This window comes from Schistocerca piceifrons, chromosome 3 (assembly GCF_021461385.2).
Source record: "Schistocerca piceifrons isolate TAMUIC-IGC-003096 chromosome 3, iqSchPice1.1, whole genome shotgun sequence".
In the NCBI taxonomy this organism is placed as follows: Eukaryota; Metazoa; Arthropoda; class Insecta; order Orthoptera; family Acrididae; genus Schistocerca; species Schistocerca piceifrons.
This window is the reverse complement of record NC_060140.1, coordinates 182,420,289-182,445,712: the sequence shown is the minus strand read 5'-3', so window position 1 is coordinate 182,445,712 and position 25,424 is coordinate 182,420,289. Positions and strand designations below refer to the sequence as shown.

Genomic DNA, 25,424 nt, shown 5'->3' with positions numbered 1-25,424 from the left:
AAGTCCCCAGCAACTACAAAAGCTCCGAAACAAAAACTACGAACAACAAAGCACAAGTGTAACTGTTCTGTGTGTGGAAGTGTGATTCAACGTACACATCTGGCACGGTTCTTCCTCAAAAAGACAAGATATTTTAAATACCATTTACACTGAATTAATTACGTAAAACTGAAATACTATACTTGCACATAGAAACCAGAATTACGCTCTAATACATGAACACAAGCCAGATGCTTTGTTGACTGAACCTGTGACCAAGAGGCATTATTGTTTAAGACATTTAAAATAAAAATAAAAAAATTTATTACCTTCATATATATTGACGAAACATACACTCTGATCATTACAACATCCGCAATCGAACAGCATCGGCTGTCTAGCCCATCAGAACAACTGCACACAACATGCTCACAACTAGTCACGGCTACATCGGAACTCCTACTGCCCACTTCTCAATATGCACTCTCCACCACGACTTCTCGACAAGCACTCTCCACTACCACATCTGAACAAGCACTGCCAGTGGAGGCGGCTGAATAATACTCTTTGGCGCAATCTCTGGCGCTGTGACGCAGTGTAGTCACCTTTCAACTGGATGGAAGCCTTCGACCCGCTTACCGATTTTACGTAAGACCAGAATTTCCTTGGGTTTTCAACAAGATCTTTTGCTAAGGTATGACGGTGGTAGTGGTTGTATGCATCGCGCATCGCTCTTTTTACAGCAACACGCATCTCTAATAACTTTTGCCTGTTCTCATTCTCCCGATCTCTTGTACTGCGAGTGCAGCTGCCTTTGCTTCCTGAGCATTCTCCCAATTGCGCTGTTAAACCACGGTGGGTATTTTCCGTCCGTAACCCACTTTTTTGGCACATACTTGTCCAATGCGTGGTTTACAATGTGTTTAAAATTTGCCCATAATTCTTCCACGTCCATCGTACCGGAAGTAAATGAAGTCGATTCATTTACTAAGTGGGATGCTAACAACTGCTTATCTGCTCTTTCTGGTAAGAATACTCTCCTAGCCTTCTTGACCGACTTTTTAATTTTTGTAACCATAGTCGTAATGACAACATCATCATCAATAACCCATGTTTCAACACTGACACCGTCGATGAGATCTGGGCCGCGCGGGATTAGCCGAGCGGTCTAAGGCGACGCAGTCATGGACTGTGCGGCTTGTCCGGGCGGAGGTTCGAGTCCTCCCTCGGGCATGGGTGTATGTGTTTGTCCTTAGGATAATTTATGTTAAGTAGTGTGTAAGCTTAGGGACTGATGACCATAGCAGTTAAGTCCCATAAGATTTCACACGCATTTGAACATTTTTTTTTTTTTTTTGATGAGATCTGGTCTGTTCGTGGCTACCAGATCTAAAATTTTTCATTACGCGTTGGCTGTCGATTTAGCTGCTCAAGACAGTTTTCAGATAATGTGTTCAAAAGTAATTCACACGACGGCTTGTCTGTACCACGTGAAACGAATCCATAGACATCCCAGTCTATACTAGGTAGGCTGAAGTCGCCTCCGACTAATGTAGCATGATCCGGGTACTTCTGCGATACAGAATACAGACTCCCTTTGAATGATTCTAGAACTGTCACGTTGGAAGCTGGTGGCCGGTAATTACACACCACAATTAACTTTATTTCCCTTAGCCCTATTGAACGAGTCCAGATAACTTCACAATCACACTCTATTTCGACCTCAGTAGACACAATATTTTTGTCAGCTGCAATGAAGACACCACTTCCTACGGTGTCTAATCTGTCTTTCCAATACACGTTCCAACCCTCACTAAATATTTCAGAACTTCCTATCTCAGGGTTCAGCCAGGTCTCAGTCCCGAGAATAATTTGCGCGCCACACGCTTCCTGGAGGGCAGTAAATTCAGGAACTTTATTCCGAACACTCTGAAAATTTACTGCTAATATCTTGATGGCTGAAGTGTCTTTACACTGAGCGCGTCCTGATTTCCCTGCCTGCACGTTGACTGGTGAGTGTTCATCAGGATACCTCGCACTACTGCCTAGCCTAAAAAACCCCCATGTGTACGCCACAGGTACTCTGCTACCCGAGTAGCCGCTTCCTTTGTGTAGAGACTCATAACTGTCCATGAAGTAACCAGTTTATAATGTGTGTGTTAATGTGATGCCAACAGCTGCTCAAACTGCTGCTGCAGATGCAGTATGATGCACCAGAGCCATACACCAAACACGATGGTCTTCCCTGTCGGTAGTGCCACATGGAGCCTGGTCTTCTTGCGACCGCACAGTCTCGTGACCACTGCTGCCATCAATCATGAATAGTGACTCTACTAGCGCCACTGTTAAGCCACTGGCAATCAATTTGAATAGACTTTATCTTCGAAATGTAGAGGAAACACTCATACCATCTTTCGTTTATGCCGCACAGCTGCTTCTTCGTGTTGAGGTTTTTTTCCGTCAGTGTATTACAGACAGACATTTGACTATAACAAATTTTACCAAGAGCAACGCGTTTCTGATGGATCTTGAATCGGGATGCTTTCGTAACACGCAAGTTACGAGTATAGTAAGAAAATTCTTCAGCTACCAATATGACGTTTCCTGCCATTTTATTCCAGCATATCATACCAGAAACGACTTATTTTTGATCTATCCTCAATTTGCGGTGCTTTTAAACAGCATATATTCATAGGATGTAAGTTGTATTATAAAATCCACCAAATATGGGCTACAGATGAAAATGACAGAATCCATGGCATCTCCAGACTCTGTACTGAAAGGAAAGGCCATTCTTAGGTCTCACTGGTCAACGCTCGAAAGCGCGTTCAGACTTTCTGACGTGCTTGATATTGCCCCGCACGTCCACAATGACTGTGCAGCGTGCTTTCTCCACGATATGACGTCTGAATCTCTGCACAGTCAGTGCTGGCGTTCGAATGCACGATGCTTGCGATAGCGGATTAACATTCGGCTTAAGCCGACATCTTGATTCGTTCGGAGTAGCCTGCATGCCGGCTATAGTGTATAAGAACGTCATGAATCTGTAATTGCTCGATTTCACATTACTAGACACTGTCTATTTCTCTAAGAAGTACTCGCCTATATTTGCTTATTTACTTTATCGATTCCTTTAGACCTACACTATATTTATATATTTATATAAATATAATACGCAGATTCTTAACATTTTTAAAGCTGTTACATGTCTTGGTTGGTTACAAAGTTATATCTCAGCATGATAACGGGAATAATAATAATAATGACGATGGTAATGATGGTAATATCGATAATATTAAGTAATACACTCCTGGAAATGGAAAAAAGAACACATTGACACCGGTGTGTCAGACCCACCATACTTGCTCCGGACACTGCGAGAGGGCTGTACAAGCAATGATCACACGCACGGCACAGCGGACACACCAGGAACCGCGGTGTTGGCCGTCGAATGGCGCTAGCTGCGCAGCATTTGTGCACCGCCGCCGTCAGTGTCAGCCAGTTTGCCGTGGCATACGGAGCTCTATCGCAGTCTTTAACACTGGTAGCATGCCGCGACAGCGTGGACGTGAACCGTATGTACAGTTGACGGACTTTGAGCGAGGGCGTATAGTGGGCATGCGGGAGGCCGGGTGGACGTACCGCCGAATTGCTCAACACGTGGGGCGTGAGGTCTCCACAGTACATCGATGTTGTCGCCAGTGGTCGGCGGAAGGTGCACGTGCCCGTCGACCTGGGACCGGACCGCAGCGACGCACGGATGCACGCCAAGACCGTAGGATCCTACGCAGTGCCGTAGGGGACCGCACCGCCACTTCCCAGCAAATTAGGGAAACTGTTGCTCCTGGGGTATCGGCGAGGACCATTCGCAACCGTCTCCATGAAGCTGGGCTACGGTCCCGCACACCGTTAGGCCGTCTTCCGCTCACGCCCCAACATCGTGCAGCCCGCCTCCAGTGGTGTCGCGACAGGCGTGAATGGAGGGACGAATGGAGACGTGTCGTCTTCAGCGATGAGAGTCGCTTCTGCCTTGGTGCCAATGATGGTCGTATGCGTGTTTGGCGCCGTGCAGGTGAGCGCCACAATCAGGACTGCATACGACCGAGGCACACAGGGCCAACACCCGGCATCATGGTGTGGGGAGCGATCTCCTACACTGGCCGTACACCACTGGTGATCGTCGAGGGGACACTGAATAGTGCACGGTACATCCAAACCGTCATCGAACCCATCGTTCTACCATTCCTAGACCGGCAAGGGAACTTGCTGTTCCAACAGGACAATGCACGTCCGCATGTATCCCGTGCCACCCAACGTGCTCTAGAAGGTGTAAGTCAACTACCCTGGCCAGCAAGATCTCCGGATCTGTCCCCCATTGAGCATGTTTGGGACAGGATGAAGCGTCGTCTCACGCGGTCTGCACGTCCAGCACGAGCGCTGGTCCAACTGAGGCGCCAGGTGGAAATGGCATGGCAAGCCGTTCCACAGGACTACATCCAGCATCTCTACGATCGTCTCCATGGGAGAATAGCAGCCTGCATTGCTGCGAAAGGTGGATATACACTGTACTAGTGCCGACATTGTGCATGCTCTGTTGCCTGTGTCTATGTGCCTGTGGTTCTGTCAGTGTGATCATGTGATGTATCTGACCCCAGGAATGTGTCAATAAAGTTTCCCCTTCCTGGGACAATGAATTCACGGTGTTCTTATTTCAATTTCCAGGAGTGTAGTTAAGAAAAAAGGAAATTATATATATATATATATATATATATATATATATATATATATATATATATAATTTCCTTGCTTTAGATATAACTTTTTTTAATGTATTATGTATCTGTACCAGTATCAGTGGATTTGTATCTGAAAGTGAATACGTTCTAGAATGGCATCAGAGAACGTTAACGTTATATCTCTGGTACAGTGGTAATTTTTTAGTTTTTATAATTATTACGTTTTGTGTTTAAAAACAGTATCGGAAAAAAACATCGGAACTGTTTAATGCAGTGTATTACACTGCATGTGTTATGCACCTCCCTTCCATTCGCATTTCCTCGTCTCCGATGCCGAAGTGGAACCGGAAGCTGCGTCGACTTGAGTCTGATGTGGTGCTGCGGTTTATTGTGATCTTGGCTCCACATGCACTTTCTGTAACGCAACTCTCGCACTCACGCCTAAACGCGAAGTGTGGCAAGCTAAAGCCTACTTCGTCGGCAGAATTATCCAGACAGTTCGTTGGACAAACTAAGAACGGCCATTCGCCGCCACCCACCCAGTCAGGAAAGAGCTGTAAGTGTGTATCCGTCCCATAGCCAGGCCCCGAAGGGTTCCCCATGTTAACTCAAACCTTTACGGAATGACCAAGTGCTGATACTAGGGTCGCATTATAACGGAGCTGCGAGATGGCAGAGGTCACTTAATCCGCTTCCTCCACCCTGCCATAGATGTCTGCAGCAGTTTCCGGTGGGATGAGTCCCAATGTACTGAAAATGCGAAATTCTGCAATTATTTAACCCATTATTTGTGAAATTACTGAAGATATCACTGCCAAATGTTTATCAATTGATCATCGGAATGTATTTAGCTCATCGATCTAGAACTGAGAAGGTACACATAGTGAAAACTGAGATAAGTTTTTTGAAATATATTCCTGATTTTTAGAAAAAATAATTGTGTTTTGTACAACGTATAATCAGTTATGTATTTATAGAATAAAAATCCGCTTTAGTTGCTAATTATTTCCGTATCGAGCTGCCCAGGCGGACGCTGTGGTAGGTCCTACGCACCCATACGTTTGTTTGACTGACTCGCCCGACCGCCACACATTCATGCTTTCATATTTATTTGGTGGTACCTGAAGATGAATCTTTAAGCTTCGAAAACTGTCGTGGAATAAATTAAGAGAATTACTAGCAACTGAAGCGGATTTTTATTCTATAAATACAGGGTGGAGCAAATAAAAGTGGCCCAAACGAGTGGATACGATTGGACGTGCTGTATCCATATAACCTACCTTGTGAAAAGACCTACTGATATTCCAACAGGATGGAGCAACTGCCCGTACAGCCGACTGAACTTTGGAGCACATTTACACAGTCTGCACGTCTGACAGAGTTCTTAGCAGAGGTCAGTTTCGCCGCGGCCCTCCGGGCCATCCAGGTCACGTGATCTGTCAGTGCGCTATTACATGGTGTGGGGAGCCCTCAAGTCTAAGGCATATAGCAACAACCCTCACAGTCTTCAAGAACTGCAGCGGAACATTTCGCACGAGACTGCAGCAATTTAAGCAGACGAACTTCGATCCGCGTTCAGCAACTTGCTCACCAGGGCCCTGAAGTGCCAAGAGATTAACGCTGGTCACCTTCAACATCTGCTATACTCAGGTTAGTACTGTATTTGCCTTCCTCTGCTGTGTTTCTTTGTACGCTGGAACTCTGTTCTCCAGGCCACTTTTATTTGCCGCAACTTGTATATTCGTCAGTTGCGTATGTTCATCGTATCAAATATTTAGTACTAATCATATAACTCGCAAAACACTGATTGCAGAGCCATATAAGCAGCTCCACTATGCGAATAATTTCTAAAATTTTTATGTTAATATGTTTTCTGATTCCAGAGAAAAATGGGGCTTTTGTAGTAAGTAGTGGGGCAGTAAGTCTGTGGGAACATTTGCTTCTCTCTAAAAACAAAAAAATAAAGAAACAAAAAAATCACTCATTAAAATCAGCCTGCTTCCTAGCCTCATCCTTCTTGTACACCTAAACTCTTCGTTCTTCTCTTCTTTCTTGCCCCCTTGTTCATTTGCTGAGCAGGAATTTCAGCCTCCCGCATCCTTAACCGGTCCATTGCTTCCAATGTTCTTGCTGTATTCTGCCCTATATTTAATCCCAGCTCATCCAGGACTTTAATTCCTCCAGAATACTCATCATTGAAGGAAATAACTGCATCAGACACACCTAATCTTAAAGTTTTTATGTCCACGAAGACATTTTTTTGGAATCCAAGTCCACACAATATTGTTGAATGCCTCGATAACTTTTTCTATACTTGAAACATATATCTGGCGCAAGTGGGCACTGCTCTTTTCATGCATTCCAAATCATGGGGGATGGTAGAGCACTTGCCCGCAAAAGGCAAAGGTCATGAGTTCGAGTCTTGGTCTGGCACACAATTTTAATCTGCCAGAAAGTTTCACATAGGAAACCTTTTCACATGAATCATCTGAGTACAAATGACAGCTCCAGCAATGCATTGCCGTTTTATATCTTATGTACGCGACACTACCGCCATCTGTATATGTACATATCGCTATCCTATGACTTTTGTCATCTTAGTTCTGACACTCTACTCCTTTTGTCTTTCGTCAGACATCACCAGAAACGCCTGTGTGTGTGTAAGCTTCTATAGAATGACTGGGGTAGGGAGTGGACCCATATTCTATGACAAAGCACAACGGTGTTTAAGCCGTACACAAATTGGTTTCAATGCGGAATTATTGTCAAGGAAATAAACAAATTTACATAGGTTGTAACCCGACAATGTTAGGACAATTGTTAAGATAACACATTTCGTCCGGAGTAATCGAAATAACTCTAAACATAACAACATCAGATTTCTTTCCAGAAGTTTCTACGTCGTGATATTGGCCAATATTACGATAAATCATGTGATTACAGATCTAAGTTTGGTACTACTTAGGATGGTTACTTTTTTGTGACATGCCGAGCAAAAAATTACTCAAGGTTGCTAGAGTTTACAGTGGACGCAAGTTGGTGAACCAACAAGTTTACATCTCTGCCCGCAGTATTTACCTTAGCTGTGATGAGTTGTCGGATGGAAGTTTGCTCTCGTCCTCTGAAGTTCCTATAATAGCTAATCAAAACCTTTGCTGATTTTATCAGCAGAAACTCTCCAATGTTTCTCGTTAGGTGAGAAAATATGCACTCATCCTTAGTCTTGAAATATGGCGATATGCATGCTGCTCCAGCCATGTGCATGGCTGGAGCAGCATGCATATTACAATGCCCTCGCGGTTCTCCTAAGAACAATTAACTATGTGGCTGGTTCGTTTCTCCGCTATCGGAGCTCAGTGCCGCTACAGCTAATGTTAGCCGCAGTGAACACAGTGTTCAAACAAAATTCCTCCTCTGCGTTGTATGGAGCTTTACGCGCCCCATTCTGCACTTGACGCCAGTTCAGAGGAGAGTCCCCGAAATTTTCGGTCCTGTTTCTCTCGTAGCAAAAGTGTTCCCCCACTTGGGTCCTTTTGTTAGGTTAGGTTAGTGTTGTTTAACGTCCCGTCGACAACGAGGTTATTAGAGACGGAGCACAAGCTCGGGTTAGGGAAGGATGGGGAAGGAAATCGGCCGTGCCCTTTCAAAGGAACCATTCCGGCATTTGCCTGAAACGATTTAGGGAAATCACGGAAAACCTAAATCAGGATGGCTGGAGACGGTATTGAACCGTCGTCCTCCCGAATGCGAGTCCAGTGTGCTAACCACTGCGCCACCTCGCTCGGTGGGTCCTTTTGTGCCCCAAGACACGGCTTTTTCCGACCAATAGGGGCGTTCCTCTTATTTTGTGGAAACTCTTTCTGCCAATCGCGAAGGGCCTACCATTAAACTGCATCGAAATTTCGGCACTTTACTCCTTCCTAGTTCGTGTCGGTCAATCGGACATTTTATGCCCCCTCCAGACGTCTAAAAGTTAAATGTTTACATCATGAGTGTACCACACGCAGTTCACGTGATCGACTGCATCACTGGTTTGTACGTATGCATCTGGGAATTCCCAAAGGCAGTTTTCTAAAGGTTCTTTCTGCACCACTTCGATGGCCCGCTACTTGCCCTCCTGGATAAGTCATCTGGCCCGTTCGTTGTCTCGCGCTGCGGTCACTTTTAAGAGATTTCCGTTGTACTCTGCCCATGACGAGCCCAGGACGTTGCCCCTCGCGTTTGGTCCCCAAACGAAACCTTTTCTCCAGCAGCTTGTTTCGCCTCTTGCTCATTGACATGCAGGATGCTTGGTGTGTTAATACCGTCGATTAAGTGTCATCCCTTTTCATTGTGTACTGTACATTTTTATAGGCAAATCTGCTCATTTTCTCCGAAGTAAGTCAGGTGACATATTCACCTTCCCATTGCAATGTATAAAAACTCATGTAAGGTGCGAAATTGACCTACATTTAATCTACCACCTTACAAACTGTATACTGCAATACTTTCTCAGAGAGCCAAGAACTAACGAAAAGACCCACATTGTAGTAGTTCTGGGAGGAGGCTGCAAGAGGAAGGACCACCAAAGCACCTATGGCAGAATTATTCGGGGTATCTTGTGACAGAAATTACCTTGATTAATATCAACATTCTGTCCACCCAACGCTACACTGCATCGTGCTGTGATTGCAGTCCGCGTTGATTCGCCTCTATCGTCGGAGAAATTGCATATGCTGCTCATGAAACACTTTGCACTTGCATCCAATTAGTAAACTGTAACTTAACCGCTTGTCTGTTTCTCTCTTTCTGAATGAATCTTCCTAAAACTGTAAACCAAAAACTTAAAACATCATTACGGAACAAACTAGTTCCTCAATTAAAATCGTGTACTGTGCAAAACGCTGAATATACTGAATTATACAGAGATTTAATATGACTTGCTTAACACTGTCAACAAAACAAAGATAACTGTTTGTGTAAAAATGCAATGCTATCCTGAATGTAACTTGACTTCTGAAATAAATGCTTCCACGTGGAGAGGCCACACGGTTTGAGGTGCCATGTCACGGATTGCACGGCCCCTCCCGCCGAAGTTTCGAGTCCTCCCTGGGACATGGGTGTGTGTTTATTGTTTGTAGCATAAGTTAGTTGAAATAGTGTGTAAGTCTAGGGACCGATGACCTCAGCAGTTTGATCCTTCAGGAATTCACACACATTTGAACATTTGAAATAAATGCCCAACTGAACTTACAAACTAATTCCTGGCCCTAAACTGTATCTTCACTTATCTCGTGTCCTGACAAACATTTTGCAGATTTCTCGAAAGCAGTGTGTGGCATACAGCAGCAAAGCAACATAAAAAAATATGACTCAAAATTCTGTACCACAAAGTGAAATGAGGATACATACATAATAAACTGAATGAAAAGTGGGAAGTTTAAGTGGTGAGAAATTACTTCTGAAAATATTCAAATGAAACTCTATATTCAAAAATAATGCTTTTAAAATGAACTGAATGTTCACAGTAGTATTTACGTAACACGACTTAAGGAAATAATTTTAAGAGAGGGAAATCTCGTCAGCCTATCACAGCAATACACATAACAATGTTACTATCTGAGCTTCGTTACTACAATCTCAATAGCACACAACAATGCTACGTGCTTGCGCGTTTACCTTTATCAGTGTTCCAGAAAAACTCACAAATAATCCCCTTAGCTTATCTCTCCATAACTGCATCGAAACTCCAATTCCACCAATGTCATATCACACTTACAAACAAAATTTCCTGACCATACATCAAAATACATCTGCTACTCAACACTGCTCAACTTAGAATGCGCTCTCAGGCAGAAGCGGTGTAGCGACACAGAGATTTTGTAGCAAAAGCCAAAGATTACTCAGCTACATTGTTTTGCTCTATGTGAGGTATGTATATCGATGTTTACGACTGAAACTGAATTTTCAGAATGGCCAAAATAATGTGCACATCTCATAAAGGAACGTCCTACTTAACAGAATGGAAGTGGGAGGCCAACAACATCCGGGCCAAGAGCAGACTCTCTCGCGTGTGTAACCGCGGCTACAGAGATGAAAAATGAGTTTTAATGGTTCGGGCTGTTCATTTCATCCGCCCTCGAAGCTACCACTGGGAGGCCCGAGCTCCAATCGCGGCCTGTGCCAAATTCCGCACACTCTCGGCAATGAGTTACGTGCGAGACAAATTACGTGACCTATTGCTCCACTGATTTAGTCGGAACGCTTATGGATGGACCCGCATTAAATCTCAGCACCGTTGCACTTAAAAAACCACTATAAATAACTTTTGCCAGACACTGTTATACTTCTATCTACTCTAAATTCAATAATTAAAGACCTGTAGCTATACATTTCCGGAAAGATTTTAATATCCTACCACTGAGCGGAAAAGTGCACATCACAACTTTCTTTGAACTGTGACTGGCTGACGCCCGAACAACAGGGGCTTACATGCATTGAGAATAGAAAATAGTGCATTGAGAATGGCTAGCTACTAGCTGAAATCTGGATTTGCGTAATAAAATCTAAAAAAAGGACCACTGATTGCTGCACTCTGCAATTTATAAGTCACATAACAGTCACTGAGTGCACCCTTCTTTCCGAATGGAGGGTAACCTGAGAAACACCACGTCTAAAGTTCCACATGAACAGGTGGAATTTATTTGCTTCAGCTACACTTCACCAAGTCTCCTCCGTTCACTGAGCACCACTTCCGGTACTAAAACGAAACAGTCGCCCAGAAAACGGGAACGGGCTAAAGAAATTGCCAAGCCCACGCATGGGATTGCACTTCAGTTCTTGTTGTCTTTCCGTGTTTGAAGATAACTTCTTTGATCCCGAAGGATCACTGTCTCCACTTGGAAAAGTGACATTGAACGACTCGTCAATTTCGCAACCTGCAAACGGCTACGATTCTCTAGAACCAAGGCTTTTAAAAAGTTTGTTTCAAACAGGTGCTGAGAACACTGACGAACCTGGAAATATCACTCGCCTTCGAGTCGCCCTTGTATGTCCTCTCCGCAACCTTTTTAGGAGGATTAGGAAAAGGTAAGGATGCCAATGATAAGACTGGCTGACTACCCTGGCATCCTCAGTGAAAGTGAACAATTGAAGGATCTGTTAAATGGGATGAACGTTCTAATGGGGCCCACGATACAGACTGACACTCAGTCGAAGAAAGACGAAAGTAAAGACGAGTAGCAGGATCTAGATTAGCGATGAACTTACGAAGGGCGTTCGGTAAGCAAGGGGACACTTTTCTTTCTGAAAGCAGGTTGATTTTATTCAGGATTCCAACACACTATATTATTCACCACTCGTTTGGCCACAAAACTCTAATTTTTCTAGAGAACCTCCGCTGAATGCGACGGCTTTACGCCATCTTACTGGAGGGCCTGTATGCCAGCAAGGTACCACACCACTGGTCGGCGTCGGAGCCGGCGCCTTGCTGCAACGGGAACCTCCCCATCATCCTCGTACTGCTTCACGCGAAGTGCATCCTTCATTGGGCCAAACAGATGGAAATCGGAAGGTGCGATGTCCGGGTTGTAGGCTGGAGGAGGGAGAGCAGTCCAGTGAAGTTTTGTGAGCTCCTCTCGGGTGCGCGGACTTGGATGAGGCCTTGCGTTGTCATGGAGAAGGAGAAGTTGGTTTGCATTTTTTGTGACGACGACCAAGCTGAAGTCGTTTCTTCAATTTTCTGAGTATAGCACAATACACCTCAGTGTTGATTGTTGTACCATGAAGGAGGACACTAAACAGAGAAACCCTACAGAGTCCCAGAAAACTGTCGCCATGACTTTGTAAGTAGGCTGTTTAGGTTTTAATATTGGTAACGCCTTGTAGCGCTCTATATGAAAATCACTGACTGTGCTGTGTGAAGGCTGTGGTTGGTTTGCATTGTTGGAGTATATGCTATTGTAGTGTTGGGCAGTTGGCTGTTAACAGCGCGTAGCGTTGCGCAGTTGGAGGTGAGCCGCCAGCAGTGGTGGATGTGGGGAGACAGATGGCGGAGTTTTGAGAGCGGATGATTGGACGTGTGTCCATCAGAGATAGTAAATTTGTAATACTGGATGCCATGAAGTGATATATATATATATATATATATATATATATATATATATATATATATATATATAATGAATTTTGAACACTATTAAGGTAAATACATTGTTTGTTCTCTTTCAAAATCTTTCATTTGCTAACTATGCTTATCAGTAGTTAGCGCCTTCGGTAGTTAGAATCTTTTTATTTAGCTGGCAGTATTGGCGCTCACTGTATTGCAGTAGTTCTAATAACGAAGATTTTTGTGAGGTAAATGATTTATGAAAGGTATAGGTTATTGTTAGTCAGGGCCATTCTTTTCTACGGATTATTAAAAGTCAGATTGTGTTGCGCTAAAAATATTGTGTGTCAGTTTAGAGTTGATCAGAATAAGTAAAGAGAGTAATGTCTGACTACGTTCAGTTTTGCTCAGCTGTTTGAAAAGCAAATAATGTAAGAGGTTTATCAGCACAGTCATTCATAAATTTTTCTAAGGCGATGTTTCAACTTTCCTGGCTGAGGGTGGGGCTTTGAACTTTCTCTTCCGAGGAGAGGCGGTATGACACCACTCCATGGATTGCCTTTTTGTTCTCGGCTCGAAGGAATGAACCCATGTTTCATAAACTGTGAAACTGTTCGAAAAAAATTTTTCGAGATCAACATCGTAACGCGCAGGCAGCTCCGCCCAGATGGTACTTCATTGCTCGTTGTGCTCTTTTGCTAGGCAGCGAGGAATCCTGCGGCCACACACTTTTGAGTACCCCGGTGGTGGACGCGCGTGTCAGCACTACCAACACAGACGTCCAGTTCAGCAGCTTGGTGTTTGATAGTGATCCGTCGATCACCTCGAATGAGTCGTATCGTATCGTGTCGTATCGTATCGAATGAGCATATGCTCACGCTCGAACGTTGCAGGTGTCGCTGCAGTGTGCGGCCGTCCGGCACTCGGGAGATAGGACAGGTTTGCGCGGCATTGTTGCGATGATGGCAGACGTCTCGCCCAACGACTCACCGTGCTTTTGTTCACTGTGAGGTCTCCGTAGACATTCTGCAAGCCCCTATAAATATGTGCGCTGGCCTGGTTTTCCGCCAGAAGAAGCTCAGTGCTTGGAACGTACGCTCGTTACAGACGCCACTCTGAAAGCTACGTGTATCCCCGCCATCTATCAGAACTTCACCAAACTATGGGGATAGAAACAAGACTATTCTACGATGTTCTACAACAAATTCTCCATTTTTTCAACCGAAACTAAGATAAAATGTGTTGCATTACTTATTGAACGCCCGTCGTAACATCAAAGTTAGAGGCCCTGAAGAACATGATCTGAAGGACTTCTGCTAGCTTTGAAGAAGAATTATGTAGGATGCACGCAGCGAACAGTATATAAACAACAGAGAGGGGGAAGACGGAGATTGAGATACATCCAAGAAATAACTGCGGGCATTCGTTGCAAGTGCTACTCCATGATGAAGAGGCTAACACAAGAAAGGAATTCGTGGCGAGCCGCATCAAACATGTCAGAAGACTCATGGATCAAGCTCCTCTCCGTCAAAAATACGGAATGACACTTTCATCGACTCCAGGCTCGAAAAATCTCCTTCCCCCTTAGCGAAAATACTGACAGAGGCAGGACGAGCTCAAAGGTGCGGCCAGGAAATTATATGTTAAGCATTCGGCAGCCCAGTTCGTTTCTGTCTTTCCTCTTGTCCTACCCGTTCTTTCTCTCTCTGTACATATTTATCCTAAATATATGGCACGCAAATCTTACCCTCACCAGTGTTATTTCTCCTGGTGCCCTCATGCACCAGTACAGCCCTTCCCTCGTTCTTGGCATCCCTCTTTTGCAAGCTCTTTTAGACCTAAAAGTTTTCCTCAATAGTTTTCTTTCTCTAGTTGTTCCAAAACTGATGTTTTCGTCTCGGGTGTATATAAAACCTCTCTTTAGGTTAACAAAAGATTTTTGTAAAATGTCACCTGCAGTTTAACCTCACTGTCCAATATTTTATAATTCCCCAGAAAAATAAAGGTCTGATCACAAATTTCGTCAGCAGTTCATGAGTCGTTATTGAGCACCAATAAATCTAAGACGGCGGCACAGGAAACGAGGAGGGGAAAGGCCAGGGAAGGCTGCAGCAACTTTCGAACCAGATTGTTTTGCGCCGAAAAGAGGATCCCGGCGGCAGCGGCGGCGGCGGCGGCGGCGGCCGCGAATGCAGATAAAGGTAATGGAACTGGCGCCAATGAACGCAGCGGCGCGTCGCGGCGCCGGTGCCTGCAGAGCGGCGCTTCATTTCCAGCGGGCCGTTTCCGGCGTCCAGAAGACGCGGCCCGTAAATTAACGCGCAGTCGCCAGCCGGCAGCCGCCGCTGCCAGTGGCGCTGTTTTGGCCAGATATCACGCTACATAAAGCACTCTCCTGAATAATTCACATTTGTTAAAACGGGTGCGGACGCTCGCCTGCCGCCGCGCGCCGCTGTAATACGGTGCGCATGACTCGTTGATGTATTCATTTACAACAAATGTTGGCGCGGTAGGAAATTACAGTGTCACACTTATGGCTGCCAGATGAAATAACGGGGAAATTGGAAACTGGCCCCCGCCGAGCCGAGCCGCGCCGGCCGGCTGGACGCGCCGTCGCTCAGCGCGCATGCGCCGTGTCCGCCCGGCCCGTATTGCACCGTGCCCCCCCGCCGCGCTTCACCGCTCCATTACTCGCCGGCAATCAGCGGCAAAGCAGGTGCGAGCAGCGCCCGCTTGGTAATCAACAAAGACTTAATTCCTAACAACAGCCGAATTATTGCCTTCCCCACTTTAGGTGCTAGGAACAGGCGTAACTGATTCCGCCACGCCGGCCGGAGTGGCCGTGTGGTTTTGGGCGCTACAGTCTGGAGCCGAGCGACCACTCCGGTCGCAGGTTCGAATCCTGCCTCGGGCATGGATGTGTGTGATGTCCTTAGGTTAGTTAGGTTTAATTAGTTCTAAGTTCTAGGCGACTGATGACCTCAGAAGTGAAGTCGCATAGTGCTCAGAGCCATTTGAACCATTTTTTTTTATTCCGCCATCTGCACACCTTCTCTTTTTTTCCGGTTCTCTTTTGCACTCAGTCGCAGTTATGCAAGTAATATAGGTTTATATCATCTTTTGCGACTGTCATAAATATCTTATTAAGGCCAAAATAAGACTCTTATTATTGCCACAAAAGGTTACCTCTCCATCATATGTGTTAACACTTCGCCAATATTAACAGCATATGTGGTCGTATCTATCATACACAGGGTGTTACAAAAAGGTACGGCCAAACTTTCAGGAAACATTCGTCACACACAAATAAAGAAAAGATGTTATGTGTACATGTCCACGGAAACGGTTAATTTCCATGTTAGAGCTCATTTTAGTTTCGTCAGTATGTACTGTACTCCCTCGATTCACCGCCAGTTGGCCCAATTGAAGGAAGGTAATGTTGACTTCGGTGCTTGTGTTGACATGCGACTCATTGCTCTACAGTACTAGCATCAAGCACATCAGTACGTAGCATCAACATGTTACTGTTCATCACGAACGTGGTTTTGCAGTCAGTGCAATGTTTACAAATGCGGAGTTGGCAAATGCCCATTTGATGTATGCATTAGAACGGGGCAATAGCCGTGACGCGGTACGTTTGTATCGAGACAGATTTCCAGAATGAAGGTGTCTCGACAGAAAGACGTTCGAAGCAATTGATCGGCGTCTTAGGGAGCACGGAACATTCCAGCCTATGACTGGCGACTGGGGAAGACCTAGAACGACGAGGACACCTGCAATGGACGAGGCAATTCTTCGTGCAGTTGACGATAACCCTAATGTCAGTGTCAGAGAAGTTGCTGCTGTACAAGGTAACGTTGACCACGTCACTGTATGGAGAATGCCACGGGAGAACCAGTTGTTTCCGTACCATGTACAGCGTGTGCAGGCACTATCAGCAGCTGATTGGCCTCCACGGGTAGTACACTTCTGCGAACGGTTCATCCAACAATGTGTCAATCCTCATTTCAATGCAAATGTTCTCTTTACGGATGAGGCTTCATTCCAACGTGATCAAATTGTAAATTTTCACAATCAACATGTGTGGGCTGACGAGAATCCGCAAGCAATTGTGCAATCACGTCATCAACACAGACTTTCTGTGAACGTTTGGGCAGGCATTGTTGGTGATGTCTTGATTAGGCCCCGTGTTCTTCCACCTACGCTCAATGGAGCACGTTATCATGATTTCATACGGGATACTCTACCTGTGCTGCTAGAACATGTGCCTTTACAACTACGACACAACATGTGGTTCATGCACGATGGAGCTCCTGCACATTTCAGTCGAAGTGTTCGTACGCTTCTCAATAACAGATTCGGTGACCGATGAATTGGTAGAGGCGGACCAATTCCACGGTCTCCACGCTCTCCTGACCTCAACCCTCTTGACTTTCATTTATGGGGGCATTTGAAAGCTTCTGTTACGCAATCCCGGTACCAAATGTAGAGACTCTTCGTGCTCGTATTGTGGACGGCTGTGATACAATACGCCATTCTCCAGGGCTGCATCAGCGCATCAGGGATTCCATGCGACGGAGGGTGGATGCATGTATCCTCGCTAACGGAGGACGTTTTGAACATTTCCTGTAACAAAGTGTTTGAAGTTACGCTGGTACGTTCTGTTGCTGTGTGTTTCCATACCATGATTAATGTGATTTGAAGAGAAGTAATAAAATGAGCTCTAACATGGAATGTAAGCGTTTCCGGACACATGTCCACATAACATATTTTCTTTCTTTGTGTGTGAGGAATGTTTCCTGAAAGTTTGGCCGTACCTTTTTGTAACACCCTGTATACCGGGTGATAAAAAAGTCAGTATAAATTTGAAAACTTAATAAACCACGGAATAATGTAGATAGAGAGGTAAAAATTGACACACATTCTTGGAATGACATGGGGTTTTGTTAGAACCACCCCATATTACTAGACGCGTGAAAGATCTCTTGCGCGCGTCGTTTGGTGATGATCGTGTGCTCAGCCGCCACTTTCGTCATGCTTGGCCTCCCAGGTCCCCAGACCTCAGTCCGTGCGATTATTGGCTTTGCGGTTACCGGAAGTCGCAAGTGTATCGTGATCGACCGACATCTCTAGGGATGCTGACAGACAACATCCGACGCCAATACCTCACCATAAATCAGAATGCTTTACACTGCTGTTCACAACATTATTCTTCGACTACAGCTATTACTGAGGAATGATGGTGGACATATTGAGCATTTCCCGTAAAGAACATCATCTTTGCTTTGTCTTTCTTTGTTATGCTCATTATTGCTATTCTGATCAGATGAAGCGCCATCTGTCGGACATTTTTTGAACTTTTGTATTCTTTTTGTTCTAATAAAACCCCATATCATTCCAAGCATGTGTGTCAATTTGTACCACCTCTCTATCTACATTATTCTGTGATTTATTCAGTTTTCAAAGTTATACTGACTTTTTGATCTCCCAGTATATATATATATTATTTCTCAAGTCAACCACCCTTTTTCTCAACACATACTAATGGCACACGGTTCAATGAGTGATCGTTAGAAACTTTTTTTAACCGACTTATTCTCAAGAATATGAGATTCGGTGTTCAGGAATAAATATTGCATGCCTCAGAGTCTCCCGCTCACATTTCCATTTGCAGTCAGGTCGAAACAAAATATAAATAAAAAAAACCATTACGCAAATTAAAAGTAAAAAAAATTCCATTTAGAGGTCATAAACATTAACAGACAGTTGTTATACGACAGAGCAAACGATGGAAACTCATGCAGTTAATTAAATATGTACTAACTGCAACAGCGACTTCACATACCAGAACTGCAGTTGTAATATAGTATCATCGTATAGAAGGAGAATTGCCTTCTTACTTGATAATCGTATATAGTATCAGAATAATAGTGGCAAGATTCCGTTTGGTGGCTGGCATATAGCGTTCATCTGGATCAGCAGGACAAATGTTTGTCACAACTGTTCTCCTTCCGGCTCAAACTTACCCACTGAACCCTGTCACTTACTCGTGGTGCGGGCATGATGTTGGCCCAGATCCCTCACCTCTCGGTGGAAGCGTCAGCTGATTCAGCTGCTGGTTCATGAGTGTCAGCTTCTTTGCGCTGGACAAGTGCAACTAACTGCCTAATGTCAAGCGAGAGGGATCATGTGCGTTACTTAGTGCTGTTTAAAATAAAGAATTTAGCTGGAATGATCAGAAACCTTGCATCCTGCCTGTTTAGAAAATATTATTGTCTCTTGCTCAGGCATTAAATGTAAATACGGTGTTACAGTGCCAGTTTTACTCTGAATTACGATGCAAAATTCCTTTGGAAATGCATGCATGCTTGGTTGACATCACATGGAAGTTTGGGTCCGGCTGTGAGAGGTGCACGGGTAGCCAAATGGTAATGCGGCCGCTCTCGACAAGTAGCAAGTCCAGGTTCGAATCCCCGTCCACCACAAATCTTCATTGTCTTCATTCCATTGTACAGCTGATGGCTGTCCATATTCGCAACACCGAATATATTACATATAGCAAATATAGATGTCATTAGGTCTGTGACGGAGAAGCATACGTGGTGAGAACACCCATAACGCATTTGAAAACTATATACAGAGTGCCACCGTGTCTGATGGACAACATTTGTCTTATCTGAAACCAAACCAGCTAAAAGGACATATTGTAGGGGAAGGCGGGGCAAGATGGGGAAGCTAACTTTAAACCCTTACAAAAGGGACAAAAATAAACAAATTCAAATAGGTTTGATTATCATTTCTTTACTTAACCATTTAATTATAATAGCATGCAAAGAAACCTGCAAACTTGTTACATTTAGTTAGAAATATCTCGATTTGAAACATAAACTACCAATTCCCCGTCTTGCCCCATATGCGGGGTAAGATGGGAACTAGCATGAATTCGTTCAAAAAATGGTTCAAATGGCTCTGAGCACTATGGGACTCAACTGCTGAGGTCATTAGTCCCCTAGAACTTAAAACTACTTAAACCTAACTAACCTAAGGACATCACAAAAATCCATGCCCGAGGCAGGATTCGAACCTGCGACCGTAGCGGTCTTGCGGTTCCAGACTGCAGCGCCTTTAACCGCACGGCCACTTCGGCCGGCCATGAATTCGTCTCTAAAGCTTAAATAAGGACTGGAATAACAACATCATGTGACGATAAGGTTTCGAAACATGGTTCTGCGAATTGTAGAATCAGTTATTACTTTTTATTTAGGCCACTTATTTTACATAGTACAAAAGTGTGGACAGCCTCGCCACCATCACTTTCCATCCCTGCACAAGTGTCGTGGGCCCAGCGTCCGCAGCTAATGCACCGTATCCAGCCTCCTTCAGAGAAGTCATAGCAGTATAAACATTCTTCACTCTCTTCCTCGTTGTCATTCGACCTCAGTTTATTATCCCTTGAGCATGAAGGGGTGGTTAAGACGCCAGTAACGTTTCTCACTTTTTCGTTGTCATTATGTCCTTTTGGTGGTATCCCAGGTTTATTAAACGTCTTTGAGAAGAGTTTTCGTTTACATGCAGCACGTTTGGGGACTCCTCTTCGTTTAATTTCTTCAGATAGTTCACTCCTATAAGGAGATTCGGTTAAAACAACGGGTTTTCCACGCCTATTAGATGGTTTCCTTGTGTTTTTTTTATTCACCTTTGGAATAGCTAACACCATTTCAGGGCTGGTAACCTGAAAGTTGGACGAAACAGAGGCTTGGTCGTCAGTTGTTAATTGTTCAGGTGTTATACGTCTTGACAACATCTCTGGTATTTGGTCTTCCGCTTCTGTAACTTCAGATGTGTGAGCTTGAAGAATGTCTGTAGCTGAACAGGGAAGGTAATCACTTTCTTGAAACACGTTTCTGTTTACAGGCCAAATGTCTGTTTTCCGAAACCCGTTCACTGCTGTGGACATTGTATCTGAATGAATGAAGGCTTTGCCGAATAAACTTGCGACCTGATGCAGCGTAACAACTTTTCCAGGATGGGTGCGAAGCCACGATCTTACTTCATCTTCGTAAAATTTACTGAGAGGTTTCATAAATGCCACGTCCAATGGTTGAAGACGGTGTGAGCAGAGTGGTGGCAAACACAGCAAGACAACCCCATTTTCGCGGGCCGTATCTATCAGTTCTAAATTCTTGGTGTGCGTTTTGTGGCCGTCCAATATGAGAAGTGTTGGTCTTTCCTTTGACGCTCCAGTAAATGCAATAAACCTCTTAAATAAAGTCAAAAATAGTTCTTTCGTCATCTAACCAGTTTCTTGGACTTCTGCCCAGGCACCAGGGGGCAGGCCAGTCTCAAACGCTTGTTGCATTCGTTTTCGAGGATTAATTAACATAGGTGGAACGTAGCACCCCGACGCTGAAACACAGATTTCTGCAGTCGCAGTCTGGCCTCTTTCTGCTGAAGTAACTGCTCCCACCTGTCTGCGCCCTTTCGAAGCAACCACCTTTGTGTGATCTTTTGGAATGACTGTTAAACCAGTCTCATCGCAATTGAAAATTCTGTCTCCCGTCAACTTGAATGTGTCTAACTAACTTTCTAACAGATCGAAAAACCGATCTACAGCAACTCGATTAAACCCCATTGCTCGTGCGATTGATGTGGCCTCTGGTTTTCGTGTTGTTAAGGTAGGATTTCGTGCAAGAAACCCATTTAACCGATCTCTTCCAGCAGATTTGGCTGCAGTATTAAATGGATGTTTGATGTTGTTTCGTTCAGCTAGCTGAAAAGCAAGTTCACAAAGTTCTTAAAGTGAGGCCAAAATAGTGACCTTCCATCTGTGTTAAGCAGTCTTTAAGTTCCACCTCTTGTTCTGGGGTGAACACACTTTAGTGATTGGTCCTAACCTTTTCACAACTGTATAGCCAGGGTTTGCACGTTTCTTTGCCACATGTCGTTCAATCGTTGTCTGTGGCACGTTGAACTGTCGAGCAGCCCTGAAAGAACCCATATGACCTTCTATAACAGCATTTACAGCGCCTTCCATTGACTCCAATGACCAATCTTGCCTAGACGTTTGTCGCCGATGCTTGTGAACCATCTGAAATAAACCACGTGGAACGTACTACTGAGTCAGATCATTCCTGGTAGTCTATATTATATAGTAAATACCATTTTGAAAATAATGCAGACCATTTTTGGTTTCTTTAGTACATGGTACGTATATTGAACTAAACTCGTCCACACGAGCAGGTTAACCTCAATATTAGTAGTGTCAATATTTGAGCCTTGTTTTAAATGGTATAGAACCACTGGTTGCAAAATACTAACGCGAATTCTGTACAGACGAATGGAAAAACTGGTAGAAGCCGACCTCGGGGAAGATCAGTTTGGATTCCGTAGAAATGTTGGAACACCTTACGACTTATCTTAGAAGAAAGATCAAGGAAAGGCAAACCTACGTTTCTAGCATTTGTAGATTTAGAGAAAGCTACTGACAATGTTGACTGGAATACTCTCTTTCAAATTCTAAAGGTGGCAGGGGTAAAATACAGGGAGCGAAAGGTTATATACAATTTGTACAGAAACCAGGTGGCAGTTATAAGAGTCGAGGGGCATGAAAGGGAAGCAGTGGTTGGGAAGGGAGTGAGACAGGGTTGTAGCCTGTCCCCGATGTTATTCAATCTGTATATTGAGCAAGCAGTAAAGGAAACAAAAGAAAAATTTGGAGTATGTATTAAAATCCAGGGAGAAGAAATAAAAACTTCGAGGTTCGCCGATGACATTGTAATTCTGTCAGAGACAGCAAAGGACTTGGAAGAGCAGTTGAATGGAATAGACAGTGTCTTGAAAGGAGGGTATAAGATGAACATCAACAAAAGCAAAACGAGGGTAATGGAATGTAGTCGAATTAAGTCGGGAGATGCTGAGGAAATTAGATTAGGAAATGAGACACTTAAAGTAGTAAAGAAGTTTTGCTATTTGGGGAGCAAAATAACTGATGATGGTCGAAGTAGAGAGGATATAAAATGTAGACCGGCAATGGCAAGGAAAGCGTTTCTGAAGAAGAGAAATTTGTTAACATCGAGTATAGATTTAAGTGTCAGGAAGTCGTTTTTGAAAGTATTTGTATGGAGTGTAGCCATGTACGTAAGTGAAACATGGACAATAAATGGTTTGGACAAGAAGAAAATAGAAGCTTTCGAAATGTGGTGCTACAGAAGAATGTTGAAGATTAGGTGGGTAGATCACATAACTAATGAGGAGGTATTGAATAGGATTGGGGAGAAGAGAAGTTTGTGGCACAACTTGACTAGAAGAAGGGATCGGTTGGTAGGACATGTTTTGAGACATCAAGGGATCACCAATTTAGTATTGGAGGGCACCGTGGAGGGTAAAAATCGTAGAGGGAGACCAAGACATGAATACACTAAGCAGATTCAGAAGGATGTAGGTTGCAGTAGGTACTGGGAGATGAAGAAGCTTGCACAGGATAGATTGGCATGGAGAGCTGCATCAAACCAGTCTCAGGACTGAAGACCGCAACAACAACAACAGAACCACAGGTTCATGAAAGTAGGGCCACATGTCTTATGTATTCGAAATTTTAAATATCTTCGTAAATAATACTGACAGTTTTATTTTCGCGCAATGATCGAATTTTTGTTCATGATCAGAAATCCGTAATTATCCTTCGATACTATGAATATATGTAGTTCAAGTAATACAACCCAGTAATGACCTCATTGGAATGTATCATTTGTAGTACGGCTTCTACTGCTAAAATGTCAGAAATGTGATGTCATTATGTAGTTCACCACTGAACATAACTGCAAGTATGTCCAAGATGTAAAAGTGGTTAGATCCAATATTCGTCGATTAATTATATTTTTATAGTGTAGAACATGACGCATTATATTCTCCTCCCTCCCCCCAGAAAAGTAATGGTGCTTGAGAGATGAGGCATTACTTAAAAACTTCTAAAAGTCAGGTGATGCCAGTTTGATCTCTAAACCACCAGTAGCATAGCCTCAAATAAGCCTAAGATGGAAATAACAAGCTCTTTACGAATTTTGTAGATACTTTTGATATCAAACTGACATTGTGACACTTGACATAAAAACTGTATGTGTTGCTGATGTATTTTTTGACGTACGTTTATGACATGGCAGTACGGTAAGTTACAAGCTTTACATATTTTTATTGTCGTTTAAAACATAAAAATAACGTTGTGACAATATTCACGTCTGTGTTTTTATCTTCTTCCTCCTAGAGACTGTGCATGCTCAGCTTCGTTTTCGGGCATAGTCTCGTGTGAACCTAGGATGAAATGTTAACTTCCTGCTTAGCATGTTATTTCAGCAGACCACATGTGTTTCGTAGAGTCATAGAACAATGTAGATGTGAAAGTACTGTAACTTACACCATTTACATATTTTGTCAGGTATTTTAGACATGAAAATAGCATTGCGACATTTGATACAAATTTATGTTGCTGATGTGTTTTTCACACACTTTTAGACATTGAGCTACTGTCAGTTACACACTTTACGTATTTTAGACAAGAAAATACCATTGTGACACCTGAGATAAACATTGCGTTTGTGTGTGTGCGTATGATAGTTTCAATATTTTCAACATGGGGCAAAATTCATACCCTTCAAACTCTTCTGAACGTGGCCCCATCTTGGATTGTAACATCAGGTAGATTACAAAACACAACTGGGCTAGTTCCGCTATTTTGAATTTTTTGAATATTCTATCAGCGCCTTCTTGGATTTTTTGGCGACTGCAGAGCCGACTAGGAGGAGCTGCTTGAACTGTGTACCAAAGTCGGCATATCCGTAATACTGCTTGTTGACTGTAATACTGGATCACTTTTGACCTAGGTCCTACATCATCCACATAGACTTCTATTTGCTATAAGACATCAGACAATTCATACCCCTCGAAGAGGTCTTCAGTGTACTCTTTCCACCTATCTATTCTAGCTTATGCATTTATATGTGGCGTCTTTCTCTTACTCTTAACGTTGACGCCTTTGCTTTTAAGGCTGTTTTATTTTCTGTATGCTACATCTGCTGTTGTGATGACCACTTCTCTTTCTATTTCTTCACGTTTTTCTAGCAACCATTTCGCCTTGGCTTCCCTGCGATTTTTACTTATTTCATTCCCAAGTATATTGCTGCATTCCCGTTTTCTCTGAGTATTTTTTTTTACTTCCTTCTTTCAACGATCAGTTGAAGTATGGCCTCTGTTACCCAAGGTTTCTTAGCTGTTAGCTTCCTTGCACCTATATTTGTCCGTCCAACTCTTGTAATTGCTCTGTTCAGAGATGTCCATTCCTCTTTGACTGAACTGTCCACTGTCGTAGTCATTATCATAGCATTTACAGCCTAAAAGAAATTCAAATGTACGTCACACCTTCTCAGTACTTCAGTATCCCACTTCTTTCCACGTTTATTCTTCCTGACGATTCCGTTAAACTTCAGCCTCCTCTTCAGCATTACTAAATTGTGGCCTGAGTCTACATATGCTCCTGGGTAGGCCCCACACTTCACTGACTAATTTCGGAATCTGTACCTCATCATGAAGTAATTCAGCTGGCTGTTTCCTCGTATTCCTCCTCCTCTTGT

General features: G+C 43.7%; 1 protein-coding gene across 1 annotated transcript in view; it reads left to right on the top strand.

Annotated features, from left to right (window-relative positions):
- Positions 1 to 25,424, top strand: part of LOC124788497 — a 92,512-nt gene that overhangs the window by 7,005 nt on the left and 60,083 nt on the right. The window contains exons 2-3 of the mRNA XM_047255767.1: positions 14,948 to 15,110; positions 15,346 to 15,537. Of these exons, the coding sequence (XP_047111723.1) occupies positions 14,948 to 15,110; positions 15,346 to 15,537 (355 nt within the window). The remainder of the gene's footprint in view (positions 1 to 14,947; positions 15,111 to 15,345; positions 15,538 to 25,424) is intronic.